At 37.9% G+C, this 19,663-nt stretch overlaps 1 protein-coding gene across 1 annotated transcript in view; it reads left to right on the top strand.

The window, feature by feature from the left end:
* The window catches only part of LGR5 (leucine rich repeat containing G protein-coupled receptor 5), a 114,291-nt gene that overhangs the window by 84,761 nt on the left and 9,867 nt on the right, over positions 1-19,663 (top strand). The window contains exons 5-13 of the mRNA XM_016148380.2: positions 1,192-1,407; positions 3,207-3,278; positions 6,072-6,140; positions 7,502-7,573; positions 10,790-10,861; positions 11,010-11,078; positions 11,223-11,294; positions 14,621-14,686; positions 15,643-15,714. Coding sequence (XP_016003866.2) covers positions 1,192-1,407; positions 3,207-3,278; positions 6,072-6,140; positions 7,502-7,573; positions 10,790-10,861; positions 11,010-11,078; positions 11,223-11,294; positions 14,621-14,686; positions 15,643-15,714 — 780 coding nt within the window. The remainder of the gene's footprint in view (positions 1-1,191; positions 1,408-3,206; positions 3,279-6,071; positions 6,141-7,501; positions 7,574-10,789; positions 10,862-11,009; positions 11,079-11,222; positions 11,295-14,620; positions 14,687-15,642; positions 15,715-19,663) is intronic.

Here is a 19,663-nt window from a genome sequence, read left to right as displayed (position 1 = left end):
AGCCAGACAACAAATGAAGGGACATTTGTGACCAAAAGTGAGGAAGCTGCTTTCCATAGAGATTAGCTCACTACCACAGAGAATTCAAAGTTGTTTAAATTTGGTGTGCAGGGGATTATTTCATGATCCTGGTGTGCTTCCTACATCTGTTTAGTCTTAAATGCTTCCCAAAATATTTTTCAAAATCCACTCGTGATTATTTAATCCTTCCTAATACATGGACTGCTTAAAATGCAACTCTTCCTCTCTTTTTAATCCTAGCTTTGGAAAATGCAAACAAATGTGCAAGCTTTAAGAACAGATTGGAAAGAATGAGGGCTGTTGGAAGCATAGCAGAGTGGTGGTGATTCTACTGTTCATGCACCTTACAGACAATTTTAATTTGCTTCTGTTTGGTCACTCCATTAAGAAAAGTTAAGGCATCATAATTATAGCCACTGTTTGTTTTGGATGAGGGAGAAATAAATGTATTGCACTCCCTCTGCTGGCTCTGAACCTGCAACAGCTCATTAACCAGAACTACAGTCCCCATTAAAAAAAAAAGAAAAAAGAAAAAATAGTGTGTGGAAAAAAGAAGCAAAAGGTGGGAACACTTAATTTTATTATTTATTTAAAATGTCAATTAAAACAAACATCTGCCCATTGCAAGTGGTTAGGATGAGCAAGAAAGCCTGCAGTTTTTAGGCTTTTTGGCACTGTACTAAGAAAAAGGGAGAGGGTCCCCTTTCTTCTCTCTGAGGTGTATCTCTACCAGCCTTTAAATTTTTCTCAGTATCTTTCAAACACTGAAATAATCTTTTTCCAGAGCCTTACTGAACAAACTAGTAGATTAGCGTGTTCAAACAGTCGAGGGAGCTCAAAGGCATGTATCTGGCTTAGAATGAGAGGGAAGGGAAAGGATAAGAAAGCAAAGCTAAAAGATCCTCGCACAGGGGAGGCCACTTCCATACATGACAGCATGATACCCACAAGCCTGGAATTTTATAGCCAAGGAAACCTAAGAAGCAATGGTTCTACTCACATAAGAAGGAGGGCCTTCCAGGAGAGCAAAATGCTCCAGACATCAGGGGACTGTGAAGGCCCAGGCCCTGTTTCACTCTTGTTAATCAGCATATTGAAGGTTTTCTTTCAGGGCCCACCGTCTGCCAGGGCTCTGCCTCTTTTTCATTCTTGCTTGCTTTGTTCCCCCAGGCGTCTGGATGCCAACCACATCAGCTATGTCCCCCCAAGCTGTTTCAGTGGCCTGCATTCCCTGAGGCACCTGTGGCTGGATGACAACGCTTTGACAGAAATCCCAGTCCAGGCTTTTAGAAGTTTACCAGCACTGCAGGCCATGACCTTGGCCCTGAACAAAATACACTACATACCAGACTACGCCTTTGGAAACCTCTCCAGCTTGGTAGTTCTGTAAGTTCTATTGATTATTTTCTCTCTCCCTTTTAACAGTTTCTAAATTCACTGTAAGACCTTGGCTTTAAAGTGCTGGACCTTCAAACCTTGAACTGGGACATTTTAAGGGTGGGGAAACCTCCTTAACTCTTCCCCAAAATAACTCATAAGTGTTCTAATTGTATAAAAAAAAAAACAAAACGGCATTTTTCAAACACCTGGTAAGTGCCAAGCACTGCTGGGTATTCAAAGATAATAAAATCTGACCTCTTCCTTAGGGAAACCCGTTATATGTTACAGAAGTAATCACTACACTGTACAATTAGTACAGTGGCTGAAAGTAATAAAAATGCTTTCTTTCTGATAATAATGTATAATTCAGGTCAAAATGAAATATGACCTTATTATTTAGTAAGTACTTCTTGAACTCCTCCCAAGGAAAGAGAAGCAAGAACGAATCCAATAATGAGCTATGTATGTGTATGGCTTTTTTCCATACAAGGTCTAGGTTTCGTTATTTCAGTAAATTAGAATGATTCTCAAGTAATAGTTTGAAAAATAATCAGTCTTCTTTAAGAGTGTAACGATATGTCTCATGCATGTTAATAAAATGGTCAATCAATGCTGATATAGGAAAATGGCAACTGCTTGCAAGGCTGTGGGGTCAATTTATGAAGTCACTTTGAGAAAGGCCTTTCTACACTATTTGTCCTTTTGCTGCACGCCCGCCTACCGGTCCACTGCTGCCTTAAAACATTCCACTTTACTTGATTAAATGTCTATCTCTCTCACTGTCCTATGTACTACTTTGAGAGCCAGCAAGCATCTTACCCAATTTTTTAGGTTCCCTTCGAACCCACTTTTCCCATGTAATACATGAAGAAGATTCACTATAAATGTCACATAGATCTCACATGAAACCAAAATACATTTATATGAATAGTAACCCTAGTCTGAAAGAATAAGAAACCTTTGGTGATATTAACAAATTTCTATACTTCATTTCTCATACAAAGATGATGCTACAGACCCACCAGAAAAGCTGGGCAGGTGATTTAAGTTTTCTTCAGCTAGAGGGAATGGATTTACAGAGATCCAGTCATTCTGTTTTACTCTGTCTTCCTTAAGCCCATTTTCCAAAAATCCCTTTGGGACTGGGTCCAGTTTTCGGTTGTGCACACAGCTGCTCTCACTGGCTTTGACCTAACTAACTTACCATGGAGCCAAAGGTGATAATTATACACATTAATACTGTGTCAAGATAACTAATACCCTTGGGAAGCCAAAAAATCTGATCACTGTTTTCTTCTGTTGAAATTGTAGTTTTCTGTTAACCTATGGTGCCACCATGGGACTATAGCCATTATAAGCCATCAGCTTTAATATAAAAGTGTTTAGTAAACCTAGGTCCCTTCCTCCATCTTCCATTTGTATTAATGATGGTCAGGGTCTCTGCTTATCACTCTACATTCCAAAGCCATGCCAAATAACCCATGCTGGAAAATATGCCAAACAACCAAACAGAACAACTTGGATTTACTTTATCAATCATGTTGCTCATATTATGAAACATTCCCGGATATCTCAAACCCAAAAGGTCAAACTGTGACTGCCTGTTAAATTCTATGATATAGAATCATCTGTCAGTAAGAGTGTATGGGGCATATAACATTTTTTAAAAACATGTTAAAGCCTTTTTTACATATAATCGGTGTGTTCTTTAGTATAAGGTTCTTTGGATTTAAACAATCAAAATGTTGTGCCTAAATTTCTAAGTGCGGTGTGCCTTCAAGACTGTCTGTAATGTTCTCCTGCAGGCATCTCCATAACAATAGAATCCACTCCCTGGGAAAGAAATGCTTTGATGGGCTCCACAGCCTAGAGACTTTGTGAGTTGACCTTTTATTTGTTTCCCTTTTTTTCAGTGTTTTCATGAGTATTCTGAAGGAATCAAAATGGCCTTAAAGTCAAGCTTGCTGTTTGATTTGGTTAATTGCCTGAGCTTTAAACAAATATTTACAATGGCTTTATCTTACACACAAACACACACCTCACAAAGCTAAACAATAAAACGGAGATTTTATTTTAATCTAACAAGAGTGATAAATTAGTTAGAATCATTATAAGGTAAATGAGATGCTTTCCACTAAGCAGTGACTACTTACGAATGTGTATTCCCTGTCAAGGATCAATTCTATATTGTCACTCAGGCTCACTATTCATGAGTTTAGTCTTCTTCACTGAATGAGAGAATATAGACCAAGCAAATGCCAGAGGCTCCAAACTGAGATGAATAGGTATCTCATTAGGAAACAGCTAAGGTTCATTCTTAAAGAAATTCTAAAGATTAAAAAGTAATGGTGGCTACCATGTATTGAGAATATCTATAGTCAAATATTGCACTGAGTATTTAGCATATTTTGTTCCAATTATTCCTGCAACCATCCTATGAGAGAAGCCATTACTCTCCCACTATAAGGTTTAGCAAAGTTGTTATTTTATCAACAGTACATAGCTAGTCAAGAGCATAACTGGGATTTGCTTCCTTCTCTATTTTGCCTCTGAAACCCATGTTTACTTCTATAGTCTACTTCCAAGACTAGGTCAAAAGTTCAGTTCTGAGTTGTTACCTGTAATAAAATAGAGCCCAGCCAGCTGACAGTATCTTAGAGTGTCTCCCAGAGCCACTGCAAGAAGGTTCTTATGGACCACACCCAGGCTAAGCCTTTTCCCAGGCAAGGAGCAGCACTTCATTACCCTGTCGAGGGGAGAGACATAATGAGGGTGGGGTGACAGGAAGTGCGGCTTCTGAGTGTGCTTTAAGAAGAAGGTGATTCCAGCTGTGCCCCAGCCTAATCCTCATTTTTCTTAATATTCAAGTGCAATAAATCACACAGGGCCACTGACTCTACCATGCTGGCTCTACTGGGACTACTGAATGAGATGACCAAAGACCACCTCTCCTGTGGCCTTGGAGCCCATTATTCATTTACATGCAGAGCTTAGCAATGTATACGTGGTCAATTTAGCTTCTAACCAGATCTGGGTCCGCTAATTTCCTGCAGGACCATCTATTGTTGGTGGTCTCCTTGAGGCCAACCGACACTAACAGCCCTCTTTCCAGGGTTACTTAAGTCACTCTGTTTCCTGTTAGAAGGGAGGGATCATCTCTTCTGAAGAGATGCCAAAGATGAATTTGTCCAGGCAGGACTTTGATGTCAACTTAATGGCATAGGCAAGTAGTTCCCATCAGCTGCTATGAAAAATTAGAACTTCTGCCTTATCTACACAGGGCTGGATTGGGGATCTTAGCAATGGAAAGCACCTTCCAGTCCTTTTCAACTCAACGGGAACAAAAAACAGGACAGGCTTTTATTTCCATAAACAGCCTTTCCACCCCCTCCCCCCATATTTGAGATGAGGACCCAGGATCAAATATAAACACCACAGAGGACAAATTCATATGAGTCTTATCGTCCCCCCTCCCCTCCCCTTGCCCAGAGCTACAGAGGATCAGTAAATTTGTTACTCCCAACCTCTTCCTTTCCCTCGCTGAAAATTCAAGTAATTTATAAGGGCTCGATTTTGTTTAATCAAAACAGAGCATCTGGAGAGATTTACAAACAGGAAAAAAATTTATGTGCACAAAAGACAGGAGTTTCCTGCCTGCAATATAGCTTACGGATGGTTTGTTCCAGACAAGTAGGAATCTTGATTCACGTTTGACTCAGTCAAATTATCTCTCTCTTAAAATTAAATAGCAATCCTTCTCCACAGAGGAAGACCTAACCACATCTGATTGCCTGACCAAAAGATTTTTCTGTGTCATCTGGGAAATCTGCCATTCCCAGAGACCAGGAGGCAATTACTTTTTCATATGAAGATGTGGATATAAGGTGGAGTAAATCTATAAAGCTCTCATGAGTAATGGAATTGAAAAGCCATTTGTGTCATAACAAATAGAGAAATTACTGATTCGAGGTTGTTTAGCTATTCCATCTCTGTGCATGAGGACTTTGCCTCACAGACCAAGCAAAACACCATACTTCTGAATCATTATTTGTGACCCTGAGAAAATTCTAGACCTAATGTTCTGTCCTTCCTGAGAGTATCGTCTGCCATATAAACCTCTGCAGAAGCAGGTTGTTATCCTGGACCTCAGGCTCTGAGGGATACAAGTTCTCTCCAGGAGTCAAGGACAAAGCAGCTCTCCAAGATGCCCTCTCAGGCCAGACTCTAAATGCGGAAGAAAAAGAGGGTGCCAGAGGGAACAAGAAAGGGCATGTGATTCAGGAGCTTACGGAGGAACGTATAAGCTGGCAGCTTAGTGTGTGCACTAGGTTTAGGTGAAGAGCTATATTAGCAAGCCACCGATATCTGGCCACGTGTCCCTTCTACTTGGACATTAACACTACTGTATGTTCCCTCCCTTTTTTTACATTCCCCTGTTCAATCGAGCCTTTTTGAAATTTGTCATGATCACTCTAATGACCATTTTAGTGCAGATATTTGTGGAATGATGGTGTTCAGCAAGCCAAACAAATCTTTCTCCAGAAAGAGAAGAAAAGAGAATTTTCACCAATGATACTCGTCCATTGAAATAACATGTTAACTTTCCTTGTAAATGTAGTATATGTGGATTTTTAAATGAAAAACTAAAAATATTTTGTACTTACTTTCAGAGATTTAAATTATAATAATCTTGATGAATTCCCCACTGCAATCAGGACACTCTCCAACCTTAAAGAACTGTAAGTATTTAGGGCAAATTTAATGGGAGATCTCTGTTCCTTGTGAATTCATTTCAAAATATGTTTGATTATTATGCATAATGTAACTTACTAGAAAAAATTTTTAATTCATATAAATGACAGTTAATTACACTTAAAATGTTTTCATTGATTCTATCATCAGCAAACATCAGATAATCTTTTTTTAAATTTATAATGGATTTATCTAATATATGTAGAGTAGAAAAAATATACATATTTCTCTAGGCCATGTTCTCCCGATATTTATAGACCTTTTAGATTTGTAGAGAATTGTAATAAACTTGTTATTTGCTGAGCATTTCGAAAAACGAACTTTTCTAGGTTGCAAAAGTCTATGCAACGTAGAACAAAATGTATGTGTCTAGTGCAGTGCTAGATGCTTTCACATACACTATTTCATATTCTTTAAATGCTTCAAAAATCTTATATAATTAAAAATAAAACACAATTTTACTAAAGTAAAGGTAACTTTTAGCTAGTAGGTTGCATATACTGTCTTTTATATACTATAATTTAATTAACCTTTCATTGTACCTAAAAATAAACTATGTAAGGAATGTTCTAATACTGGGAAAGGAAAATAAACAGAGCCTATTCTATTGGCAGAGAGAAATAAGACAGCCAACTAAAGGAGAAAGATGGCGGGGCTCATTTATAAGAAAAAAATCTTTAGAAGAAGGTTCTGCCTAAGGAAAACCCTCTTGTGTCCTCATTGGGAAGTCATCGTTGCCTGCAGTCAGGCAAACCAAAGACTGCCACTCATCTCACCCATCCACGGGCCCACAAGGACCCAACAATCTTGGACTCTGCCCCTCTGCCATGTAGACATTAGCTTCAACAGATGAGAATCAATTCGATATGACAGATTCACTGAGCACCTTCCTTCAGCTCAGGAAATTTTGTCCTCATAAGGAGATTACTTAAATCTCTGTCTCACTGCAACTTGAGTCAATATTCTCTTTTCCTGGCTTCAAATGGGGTCAGGAGGAGTGATCATAATCCTCTCTCCCAAGACAGTCCCCTCTGTCTCAGGTTGTTAGACAGCAGTGCTCATCCATCGGATATTCACAGATGGGTTTTCTTTTTATAACCTTGGATTGTATGTTTCTATAAAACACAATTCTTGTTTTTAGATTTTTTATTCCTCATTCAAGGTGACAGATTGTGATTTCTTTTTCTGTTAGAGAGTGAGGGCACGAAAGTTTCAAAATGCAGGAATTTATCCTTATCCTCTAGTTACTAAATATATTGGTTATTGTCCAGAGGGTTGGGAGAAAGGCTATTAAATAATTTTATCCCACACATTATTTTCTATAAAGCATTTTTTCCTCTCTTTCTAGAGGATTTCATAGCAACAATATCAAGTCAATACCTGAGAAAGCATTTGTAGGCAACCCGTCTCTTATTACAATGTAAGTGGCCATAGTTCTTTTTGATTTCTTCATCCTGAAATGTAGCATGTACTGCACTTTTAAATATAATACAATGAACGTTCTGTATTTCATGTTTTTTGTCTTAGTTGATGTAAGACTCTATCCTGAAAAGTGTATAGAAAGATGTTCTGCCAGGTTTTAGCTGCATGCTCAAATTATATTAAGAGTTTTTTTCTAGGGCCTACAATATGCATTGCATTATGTTTCGTATCTTCAGATGCTTTGTCTCACTTCACAATAATCTTGTGAAATATTTTTGGCTTCTATTTTCTAAAGAATAAAACTGATTTTTAAAGCATCAATGTCAAGGTTGCCTAGTCATCAGAACTTGAATCCAGGTATACTAGAAATATAAATTATTATATACAAATAGGAGTCCTTTACAGCAATAGACTCCAGACTAAATTAGCAGTGGGGAATGGGAAGGGAGGATATTGTTTTACGCTAAGTCTCTATAACCAGTTCCATTCATTGTCAAGCCCAAGCACTGAGTCACATTTATATAATTACAAGCTAGGTCATAATTCTAGAAATGTTCATGTTATAGAAAAGTGTATATGAGGATTTAAGTACCACAAAAGCATAAAATAGACTTACAACAACAATGTTTAATTAATTCTATGTTTCACATTTAGCACAGACATAAGATTGATCATATGTAGATATATAGGAAGGTAAAAATATATTAGTAGTAGACTGGCTCTTAGTTAAAAGACACCTGGCACATTTGGGACATAGTATTGGCCTGAGGTCATGGGTGAGGGGTCTGGATTATAGAGGAGGAGAGTAAAGACAACTGTTGAACATGACCTTAGGGGCACTTCTTGGCAGATATTTGTCCTGTGCCAACTTGATTGAGAGGCTTTCTAGAACTGTGTAGCATTTGTCACAAATGAGCTGGAGTCCTAATTACCCCTGCCGACTGAAAAAAAAAAAATACCATTCATCTTTTCTGAAATGTTCTGACAGTATGTTGGCAAACTAAGGGTATTAAAGTTTATTGCCAATAAACATTAGTCCTCATTAGAGAGTATTTACATAGTAAGAGGTTGGCAAATTGCATTGCCTTTGCTTCTTTTTCCTAGCAGCCACAGGACTGGTTTTTTTCATCACTCTTTTGATATGCTAATACTGCTCAAGGAGAAGTAACAGCCCCACAGCTTTATTGGAGCTTCTGTCCACTATTTGATATTGACTCTTTTCTTCCTGCAATTCTCGCCTCCTGGCTTCTGCCTCCGTGTCCATCTTTTGTCACTGCCACCCTCGTCCATGGCCCCCTGGTTCCCGGGTTTTGTGAATGTGCCCTGTGTCCCACTGGCTACCCTGGCCTCATTTCTATCTCTGTAGTCCCCATCCTATGCACAACTTCTCATCCCCGCTGCCACCAGCCTGTCTGTTAGCCATTGCCTCTAGATTTTTACCAGTCTAAGACTCTTCTCCCTGCCTCCACCACCACCAGTCATCTCTCTTAAAGCATTGCATCCATATTGCTGTGAAACATACAGAGATTCAGGTTTGTCTATGTATACTAAATGCGAACTCTTTATCCTGACATTCACAGCCTTCCACCGTGGCCCAAGCCAATCATCTGACCAGTTCGCCAAAGCTCTCCTCAATTATCCTATGTCATAATCCAGACCGACTAAGCTAAATTCATAGAGCAAAACTCTTTATTTCCTTTGCTCCTATAATTTCATCCCCTCACTATACTTGTTAAAATTCTGTGTTCCAGGATCCATTTCAAATGACATTTCATGAAACCTGACCTCACGAGAGAACTCTCTTCTGAAAACTCTATAGCTCCTAATTGATATTTGTGATATTTGTATTCATGATATTTGTATTTGTGATATTTCTACCTTATGATGCAAACATGTATCATATCTACCCAGTATACATACATATGGACATATAAGCATATAGGTAGATCAGGAATAATGCAATATTATGAGGAAAATTTCATTTTTTAAATCTTAAAAACTATATTCCAGCTCTAGCTCTTTCTCTTACCAATTGTTTAATCCAAGGAAAAAGAAGAGGTCAGAACATAGGAGTGCAGCAGACTTAAGTTGTTGGGTGACAACTATATCCCAGGCACTGTGACAGGTGTTGCACATGCATTAGCTCTTTCAATGCATACACAAACACTACAACTAAGTAATATTATCTCAACTTAACAAATTAGAAATTTGAAGATCTGGGAGGTAATAAACCTGCCAGAGTATCTGAGCCTAAGTTTCTTCCTCCAAAAATAAGAAAATAGTATCTAAGTATCTGTGCTATGAATCTTTAAGTTGTTGGGTGGGTCAGTTGAGCTATCTATATGAAAATGCTTTGTCAACTAGAAAGTGATAGAATCTTATTTGTCTTATCCCAACTGATTCCAAGCTTCTGTAGGACAGGGACATTTTGTCATTCTTCAAACCCCCAACATCTAGCAGAATGCCAGGCACATGTTAGAAACCCAATGGCACCTTCCTTACTGGATCAGTCTCTCAATACCTGCATAGGAGACACCAATAAGTATTTGTTGAATTCCATTGAATGAGAAAGATGTCTCAGCTCAGAACTATTTATGGGGCCCCATTGACCAGGCAATGCAAATACTAACACATTGAAAAAAACCTGTATAACATAATATTTTTGAGTTTTGTCTCACCTTTTAGAGCAATAGTTAATTGAAAACAATTCTAACATTGCAAAAACACCCAAAATAATTCATTTCCTCTCAAATAATTTGAGGAGTCCCTTGTGTGTGTTATGATAAGATTTGACCAAGGGATATAATATTCATGTAGATGTGTAGAGCTTCATCTTTCTTTAATGATACATTTGCCAGCACCTTGAATTACCTTTTTGGCACTAAATGAATAGCCCACAGCTGTTGGAGGCAGAAGAAGGTTTTTAAGTAATAACTACAATCAGTTCACTTACTTTTCTCCTTAGTAACTATCACTCATATCTCCATTGCTGTCAGAAATTTTCAATTTTATGTAGCATGAATTTCTTACCATAAGTCTTATAACGTGAGTTAGAACACTTTTGAGATTTGTCTGAAACCAAGTAATCAGGAATGTTGTGTAATACAGTATCAGCAAAATTACATAAATACTTTTAATGTAGTATGGAAATTCTGAACAGGTCTTCATTTGCCATTCAAGTCTTATAATGACATTGGTGTTCGCATTTTTTCAGACATTTCTATGACAACCCCATACAGCTTGTCGGAAGATCCACTTTTCAACATTTGCCTGAACTAAGAACATTGTAAGTTTTCCTCATACAAATCACTTTCCCCTTGTAGGGTTGCTGTAAAAACCAAATAAATATAAGTTGAAGTGCTTTGAAAATGAACATAAAAGTTTCCCCTTTCTAGAATCTTCCCCCAATAATACTCATGTACCCTTCCTTCTAGGACCTTGAACGGTGCCTCACAAATAACTGAATTTCCTGATTTAACGGGAACTGCGAGCCTGGAGAGTCTGTGAGTACATGAGTAGGCTCTTGACTTTGCCCCGAACAGGCACGGCCTGAAAGCCTAACTAGTCTTAACGTCAGTGAATCAAAATATGTCAAAATATGTGTGATGCCTGAATATAGGAATCACGTCTGGTTTGTGTTTCAACAGGACCTTAACTGGGGCACAGATCTCATCTCTTCCTCAAGCCGTGTGTGATCAGTTACCTAATCTCCAAGTGCTGTGCGTATCAGTAAGGCTATAACGTTGTGTAAACAGGCAACTTCCATTCTGGGGTGAAGTGGCAGACATTATTTCGATAGTGCTTTAAAAGAAGAGAAAGTCTTTTCCCTGCAGGTCTCCAGGAGGTCAGGCCTCCTTTGCCCTCACTGGGCCAGGAAAATGGCTCTCTGCCACGACCTTGGTAATGCCGGCAGTGTACCCTTTGTTTCCGAATCCCAAACGATCTCCCGTTAGAATTTCAATTAGTACATGTTTCCTTTCAGAAAGTAGGTATGAACAAGCCAAAATAACTTCATTTCCCCTTCTGAAGGCTTTACAGGACAGAAAAAAAAATGTAACATAATAGATTAAAAGCCCAATATGGATGCCAAAATAAAAAATTAAGTTATCAGATCCACACAAACCTTAATAAAGGTGACCAAACATTCTTCCGGGGTAGTTGCGGGTGCCATGTTCTGATGTTTCATCTAATGGTTTAACAGTTTGCATATGTTGTTTCTGTTGACGTGGAGCTTTATTTCTCTGCCTTTCCCATGTTTGACAAAAATCAGTTTACAGGAATTTGAAGAGCCTTGTTCAGGCCTTCCATTTTCAGCCCTCTCCCTCAACTCCCACTTAACCCTATTATTGTCCTCTCAATCATTGTTGGGACTTAACAAACGGACACTTTATCTTTTCCCATGGCTTTGTTCTCACATAATAGACATCCAGGCAGTCAAATGCCTGTAATTCCACAACAGGCTTTACCTAGCAGCAGAGCTACAAGCAGCACTACAAATTTTAAGTGGAAGAATGGGGATGTCTGCTTCCCCTGTCCCCAGCCTGCTACATCACTTCAGACCTCAGCTGCTCAGTGATGTGGAGGTGCAATAACACCACATGATAGCCTTGGAATAGGGCATTCATGTTTGAAGGAATGGAATACAGAGCAAGTCTCCTCTTCTTCACCCCACATCGCCCCAGATGTAGGCACAGATAAGAAAACTGAGAATTAGGGAAGTCAAGTACATTTCTCAAAGTCACACTGCAAGAAAGTAGGAGAGTCCAAATTCAAATACAGGCCATGTGAACGAATAACTCAGAAAAAATGTACATGTACCAGGTGATGGAAATCTTGGGCCCATCTTAGAATTCTATCTACCACACCCAGAATTGGTATAATTATTCTCATTTCTTGAGGAACCTGGTTCAGTTCCATGACTAGGATTTCACAATACTGTAATTAATAAGTAGAGAGCCAGTATTTAAATCATATCTGAAAAAAATAAATAAATAAATCACATCTGTCTCCACTATATCATAGAGTGAATAATAAACCATCCAGGTCTAGAACTGCATAAATGGAGGCGACTGACTGGCAAATTGGTTATGAGCAAAGGCTCTGGGGTCTATTTTTCTGGTTCATGTCCAGTCTCCCTAAACAGCAATACAGTGTCTTGAGCAAGTTATTTATCCTTTTCTGGGTTCCATTTCCCAATTATAAAATAGGAATGTGGCCACTTCCATCAGCAAATCATCACGAGGATTAAATGAGTTACTACGTGCACCTGAAACATTGACAACTCTGAGGCAGTGTTAGCACTTGACATATTATTTCTCACTTCCTTTACACCATTATTCTTTCCTCAAGTTGAAACTAGAAAGTCCTGAAAAATCACAAATACATTAATGGCAATATCTTGCCATTTTCAAAGCACTTAAAACTATAATATTGATTTGTTCTTCACAACGAACCTGTAAGATCAGCAAAGCAGATATTTTCTCATTTAAGGAGAGAACTGAGAAAGACATCAATGCTTTAGCCAGCATATCAACCAAGTAGAATTAGTTAAAATTGAGAGAAGGACTTCTACTACAATCTATTTTATATTCTAGAAATGTAAGTCTCAGGGCTCCCCTCTTAGGCTGAATCGTCTACTGGGTACTTGTGACATGAGGGAATTTCACTGTATGTGAGTGGTTTTGCCCCTCGCATCCCAGGTTGCTTCACTTCCATGGAGATTACTTGGCTGTGTGTGGCCAGTGACCAGCTGGTGATGTTAGGCAAGTCATTTCACATTGTACAAAGATAATCACAGGTGTCTCCTTTATAAGGTGACCATAAGGATTAAATGAAATAGTTCAGGTAAAGCTGTAAACATGGTGTCTATATATAAGAAGTGTTTGATCAACATTAACCATGAAAGTTATTATGTGGAAGTTAGGTAGAAGGTTATATTGTGTTTTTATGTAGGTTTTATGTACCCTCTGCTAAGAGATACATTGGAAGGATTTGTCTCCTTGAAGTCTGTGGAGATAAGTGAACCTAATTATTATCAGCTTTGATAATATATGTCCATTTTATTTCATTCACTACTTTTCAAAACTATATACCATATCGTTAACCAAGTATATTTGTATATAGGTGTGAAGTATGGCTTTGTTTTTTTTTGGTTTTGGTTTGGTTTGGTCTTTCAAACATCTAGTATAAAGTATAAATTTGTGTTTAAAAAGAGCTTCTGAACTATTTATGTGTAGTAAATAAACTGTACTTCTATATAAATTCCATTTATCCGATACAAGTAGGATAAGGTGATCAATTATAAGAATAAAATAATTTAAAACACTCTTAGAAAAAAGTATTGATTTTTCAGTTGCATACTGGTGTTCTAGTTTTAAGAATTAGATTCAGGCATGAAAATGTTGGTTGATTAGCTGATAACTTCTAAAACACATATATATTATATTATCTACCAGCTTTCTTTTTTTTAAGCTTTCTGCAAATTACCCTGGCTCATTTTAAATTAGTTATATTATACTCTAAATATATCCAGATGTTTTTGTTATTCTGTAATTTGTTGAGTTTTGGCTGAAGACTTTCTTAGATATTTCCCCCTTGTAGTAATCGATTTCAAAGTTAGTGAGATGTTTTGAATTGTCGTTGAGCTTTTATTTTAGTTGATTAGAAAAGAACCAACAATGATTCTTTTAGCTGTAGAGATACAGCAGCACTTAGAAACAGAGGCACAATTATTTAATTTAATTTGTACTCATTTCAGTAAGATAATAGCTAGAAGACTGTAGCTCATCACTAACAAAATATAAATAAATTCATAAGTAAATTATTTAAATAAATTAAAGAAGTATAACAGTTACATTTCAGTAAACATTCGAATCTGTCGCTTAATCGAATAATGCCAGTGACTACCTGCTCCATGTCAGGGCTGGGAAAACATTCAGATCTGCCTTTGGGGGATATATCATCTTGGAGGAGAAAAGAGAGCAAAGCATGTTTCCTAACCATTAATAGGTAACAGATTTTCCCTTTTGTACCTTCTGTTTTTCAGAGATCTATCTTACAACCTGCTAGAAGATTTACCCAGTTTTTCAGTCTGCCAAAAGCTTCAGAAAATGTACGTCTATAAGATTCTCTCAGTCACCTTAGCAAAAACCAAGAGCCCCAATTCACATTTCCAGGGTCATTGGTTTGCTCACCCTCTGGTTCACTGGGGACAAATTTGATGAATTCCCTTCTCACATACACAAGATGTGACTGTATACAATAGCTATAAATTTGGGAAAATACACATAATATTATTTTACCATGCATTGGACTATAAGTAAAGCATTTATTATATACTTGGGGTTTTTTCCTCCTAAACTTGGTATAATAATGAACTAGATTTGTTTGAGCTTTGGAATTTTTCTGAACTTACGTATCTAGTGAGTCGTGTTATTTTTTCATATGGAGGACTTGAATTTGTTGGTATGTTTGTTTCACAATAGTCGTCTTTAGAAGAGGTGCCGAACTGGCCATTTTTGAGGTGCCACTGATGCTACTTACCCATGAAACATTTTAGAATTCCTCTCCTAGAATTGCCTCCTCCATAAAACATCAGCCTTAATTGCCCTATGGTCATACTTTGGTTTGGGTCAAAACAATATTAAACATCTACCCTTTCCCACTTAATTCTTCTCTGAATGCCATTGGGCAATCAAGGGAGGAAAACAATCCATCTCTGAAAGTTAAAGATTTGAAAGTCCTGAAGACCCTTAAAGAATACAAGAAAGACTCAGTAGCAGAAACAGGAGAGGTATCCTCAAGGTGTTTGAATGATGATGGCATTTGGAATATAGTTTTATATTCACCCAAAGGAATTAGCTGCTTTGAAAGAGAGACAATACTTAAGTCATATACATTGTAATGTTCTTTTATAAACAAAAAGATTTTTTTAAACAATCACTTGATAGTCACACTTTATGTGTTCCTTTGATTGAGGGCAGGTAATCCCTCTGTAAAAATTCTCTGAAGACTAATCTTTGAAACCAGTGACTGAAATAAAAAATCTTTGGAAATCTGTCATTTCAGAGACCTGCGACACAATGAAATCTATGAAATTAAAGTTGATACTTTCCAGCAGTTGCTCAGCCTCCGATCTCTGTAAGTACTGCCTCCCAGCACCTTCCCCACCACAGAGCAATTTCTTTCTCTTTTGGGTTTTCACCTGATATTTTCTTCTCACTGTGTATGTGTATTGTTGGGCCTTTGTGAATATATTCGTAATGAAAAGGCAAGTATTTTGCTCGTGATCCTTTCCAGAAATAAATTCAAAAGTGGTAAATTTGTAATCTGCTCTCTGCCAGTCAGCAGACATGAAACTTTGATAAAGAGGAAAGAGGCCACACTGTTGGCCCACAAAATGTGTTTCTGTTAGTTGCCTGGACTTGTCAGGGATCATTCTGCATACAAATGAGATGACCACACAATTCTTTCTGCCTGGTTTTTTTGTTTGTTTGTTTTCCGCCCTCCTCCCCCACAGCTAGACAGTTTTTCAACATGTGTCTAAAAGTGTTTAAGAACCTGCGTGGGGCAAGGGTGACTATACAAATGCAGATTCCAGGCCTTAACCTGCCTCAAGAGTATGAATCTCTGGAGTGGGGTGTGAGAATCTGCATTTTAACAAGCACATTAAGGTTTGAGCATAATTGTCTTTGAAAAATGCTTCTGTTGCTCAGATGGCTAAGATTTGTGAACATTTAATTCCATTTTATGTTCGAAAAAAATTCATATATATATTAACCATAAATTAAAAAAAAAAAAAAACAGTAACAGATTTTGGGAAGTGAGTAATAGTTAAAACTTTTCCATCCTGAAACTGGATTGCAATGTAAATTTGATAAATGATGACAATATGTAATGTATATTATTAAAAACCTTTTCTTTCCTAAAGTTTTTCTTAATACTTAAGAGACTATACCTTCACTGATACCATTTCTCAAAACATTTTAAATTCACCTTTAAGAATCACCTTCTCCCAAAAATTTACTTTGAAAACCATATTGTTCTGAATTTAATTGTGTTGCCCTTTCCATACTTTTGGGCTAAATAAGCTTATGAAGTTCTTTTACTTTTTAAAATAAATGTAAAACAAAAATATCTTACCTATTTTTATTACCTACCTTATTCGCCAGGCTGAAGTTCTGTCTGTTTCCAAAAGTCAGTTCTTTTTAAAAAGATAAGTTGATAATATTTTTTATAACATCGAAATTTGCTAAAAGAGTAGAACTCAAATATTCTCACAAAAAAATATACTTTTATAAATAAATATATATATTTATATACACAAATACAAAAGAAACAAGAGACTGACCTTTACAGATACCAAAAGAATGTTACATAGATTCTGAAGACTACAGGTCTGAGTCCCCCGAATTCCCCTCCCCCTTAGAGCTCACAGCCCGTCACTCACCAAACTCTGCGAACTCTGTTTCATCCACTCTTCTTCCACAGGCACATGGAATCATTCCCGTGGATTACCATATCATCCTCGCCAGTCTTTCCACCATCAGTCACTAACCATTGCCTCATTCTCTAAAGAGATTCTTTCTTTCTTTTTCTTTTTTTAAATTATTTTTTTTTATTTAGCTTCGAGTATACAGTACATTGGTTAGACATCTACATAGTTCATAAAACAATCTCCCCAATTGCACCCTCCCTCTCCTGACCTTCCACCTAGCCAACATATTAATGCTAACTGCATTCCCTATGCCGTGCTCCCCATCCCCCTGACCATCCATCAACAACTAATTTGTACTTCTTTACCCCTTAACACTATTCTCCCAGCCCCTCAAATCCCCCTCCCGTCTGTCTGACACCAAATTGTCCACTATATTTGTAAGTCTGTTTTTGATTAGTTTGTTCTTTTTAATCCTTAGATTCCGCATATAAGTGAAATCTGTCTGACTTAAATACCTTCTAGGTCCATCAAAGAAACATCTTTTTCCATCCCCTCCCTTTTCATATTTAAAAGTCTTGTTTTCTTATCCTTTCAGCTACTCTCTCTTGGTTGAAGCACTTAATTCTTTTTCATTTAAGGTACTTATTAATAGGAATGTAGTTGTTACGATTCTTTATTCCTGTTTTCGATACATGCTTTTTCTTCTTAAAGAAGTCCCTCCAACATTTCCTGTAATACTGGCTTGGTGGTGATAAATTCTTTCAGCTTATTTTTGTCTAGGAATCTCTTTATCCGTCCTTCAACTCTAAATGATAGGTTTGCTGGATAAATTACTTGTGGTTGTATATCCTGGGTCTTCATCCTGTTGAATATTTTTTGCCAAGCCCTTCTGCCCTGCATTGTTTCTTTTGAGAAATCAGCTGCCAGTCTTATGAGTATTCCCTTATAGGTAATTATTTGTTTTTCTCTTGCTGCTTTTAATATTCTTTCTTTGTATTTAAACTTTGGCATTTTAATTATGATGTGTCTTGGTGTGGGCCTCTTTGGATCCCTGATTTTTGGAGTTCTCTTAGCTTCCTGGGTTTTATATCCATTTCCTTCACCAGGTAAGGGAAGTTTTCCATCATTATTTCTTCAAACAGCTTTTCAATGTTTTCTTCACTTATGCCCATCAGATGAATATTTGGATCCTTAATAGTGTCCCATATCCTCCTTAAATTATTTTTATAGTCTTGGCATCTTTTTTCTTGCCATTCTGATTGAGTACCCTGATTGGCTTTCCTGTCCTCTAGATAGGGCATGTGATCCTCTTCTTCATTCACTTTGTTTATTATTTTGTTTATTCCATTTAATATACTTCTTATCTCAGGTAATGTGTTCTTCATTTCAGACTGGTTTTCTTTTATAATTTCCATTTCCATTTTTATGTTTTTTATCTCTTCGTTGAAGTTCTCACTGAATTTATCTACACTTTACAAAAGTTCATTGAGCTTCTTTATAACCAATGTTTTGAACTCTGCATCTGTTAGATTACTTGACTCCTTTATTTCTGGATCTCTGTTCTCTTCTCTTGTATGGTTTCTGCTTCTTTGTCTTCCCATTTTGGCTACCTTTCTGTGTCTGTTTCTATGTACTAAGCAAAATCCCTAAGTCCCCCAGTCCTATTAGTGTGGATTTATGAAGTAGGTGTCTGTCCATTGGCACAATCCTGAGAGGGGTTCAGCTCCAGGCCAAACTTAGCCCAAGCCTCTGCCCCTCCGGGGCCACCTGTTAAGATTCAGCAAGTGATCCACAGACATTGTGCTTATAGTTGCCTCAAAAGGCCACACCAGAAACCGAGGCCAGCTGCCTCCACCAGTGTGAGTTTCAGCAAGGAGCATCAGACTCGCTGAGGATACACCTGGAAGTGGCTTGGGTGAGGTCTGAATGGGGGGGAAGGGGGTTTTAGGGAATCCTCTGGGTGGACCAACCTCTGTTATCCAGTTTGATGGCATCACGGCTATGGCAATGCAGTGTCCAGCACACTGGTAGTACGGGAGGACTAAACAGGGAACAATAGATACTGCCGGCACTTCTGTACCCAGTTAGTCTTCCCTAAGCCCTCACTGTGACAGTGTCTCCCTGTAAATCCCTGGTGCCCCTTGCACGCAGCCAAATCAGCACTGGCGCTCAGAGCGAGCAGGTCTGTCACCACGAAGATCCACAGTCCCTATAAGAGGCATCCACCGCTGCCTCAGTCTCCGTCTCACTCAGCCGCTTGAGACCCACCATCCCGCATCCTCACCCTGTCCCACCTTCTGCTGTTACAGGGTGTTTTCTTGGACTTTTCCCTAGGTGTATGGCTTGTTCCTCTAGATCTCAGGCGATTTTTCCTTGCCACTTGTTTCTGTCACAACTTTGATTTGGTCACCAGAGGGAGGAACAGAGCCTCTATCACCTACGCCATTTTTTTTTCTCCCGAGGGATTCTTGCTTGAGTAGAAATCAAATCATGTTACTTTTCTGCTTAAAAAAAAAAAAAAAAAGCCTTATTATTCTGCTATTGTCTTCAAGATCAAGACCAAACTTCCTAGCGCTGCCCTTTAAAATCTGATCCCAATCTCCTGGAACGCACTCTCATCCATATGTTCCCAGTCCCTGATACACAGATGCT

Source organism: Rousettus aegyptiacus, unplaced genomic scaffold, assembly GCF_014176215.1.
Source record: "Rousettus aegyptiacus isolate mRouAeg1 unplaced genomic scaffold, mRouAeg1.p scaffold_m13_p_2, whole genome shotgun sequence".
Taxonomy (NCBI): domain Eukaryota; kingdom Metazoa; phylum Chordata; class Mammalia; order Chiroptera; family Pteropodidae; genus Rousettus; species Rousettus aegyptiacus.
Note: the sequence above shows the minus strand (reverse complement) of the source record. Positions and strands in the feature narration are given on the sequence as shown.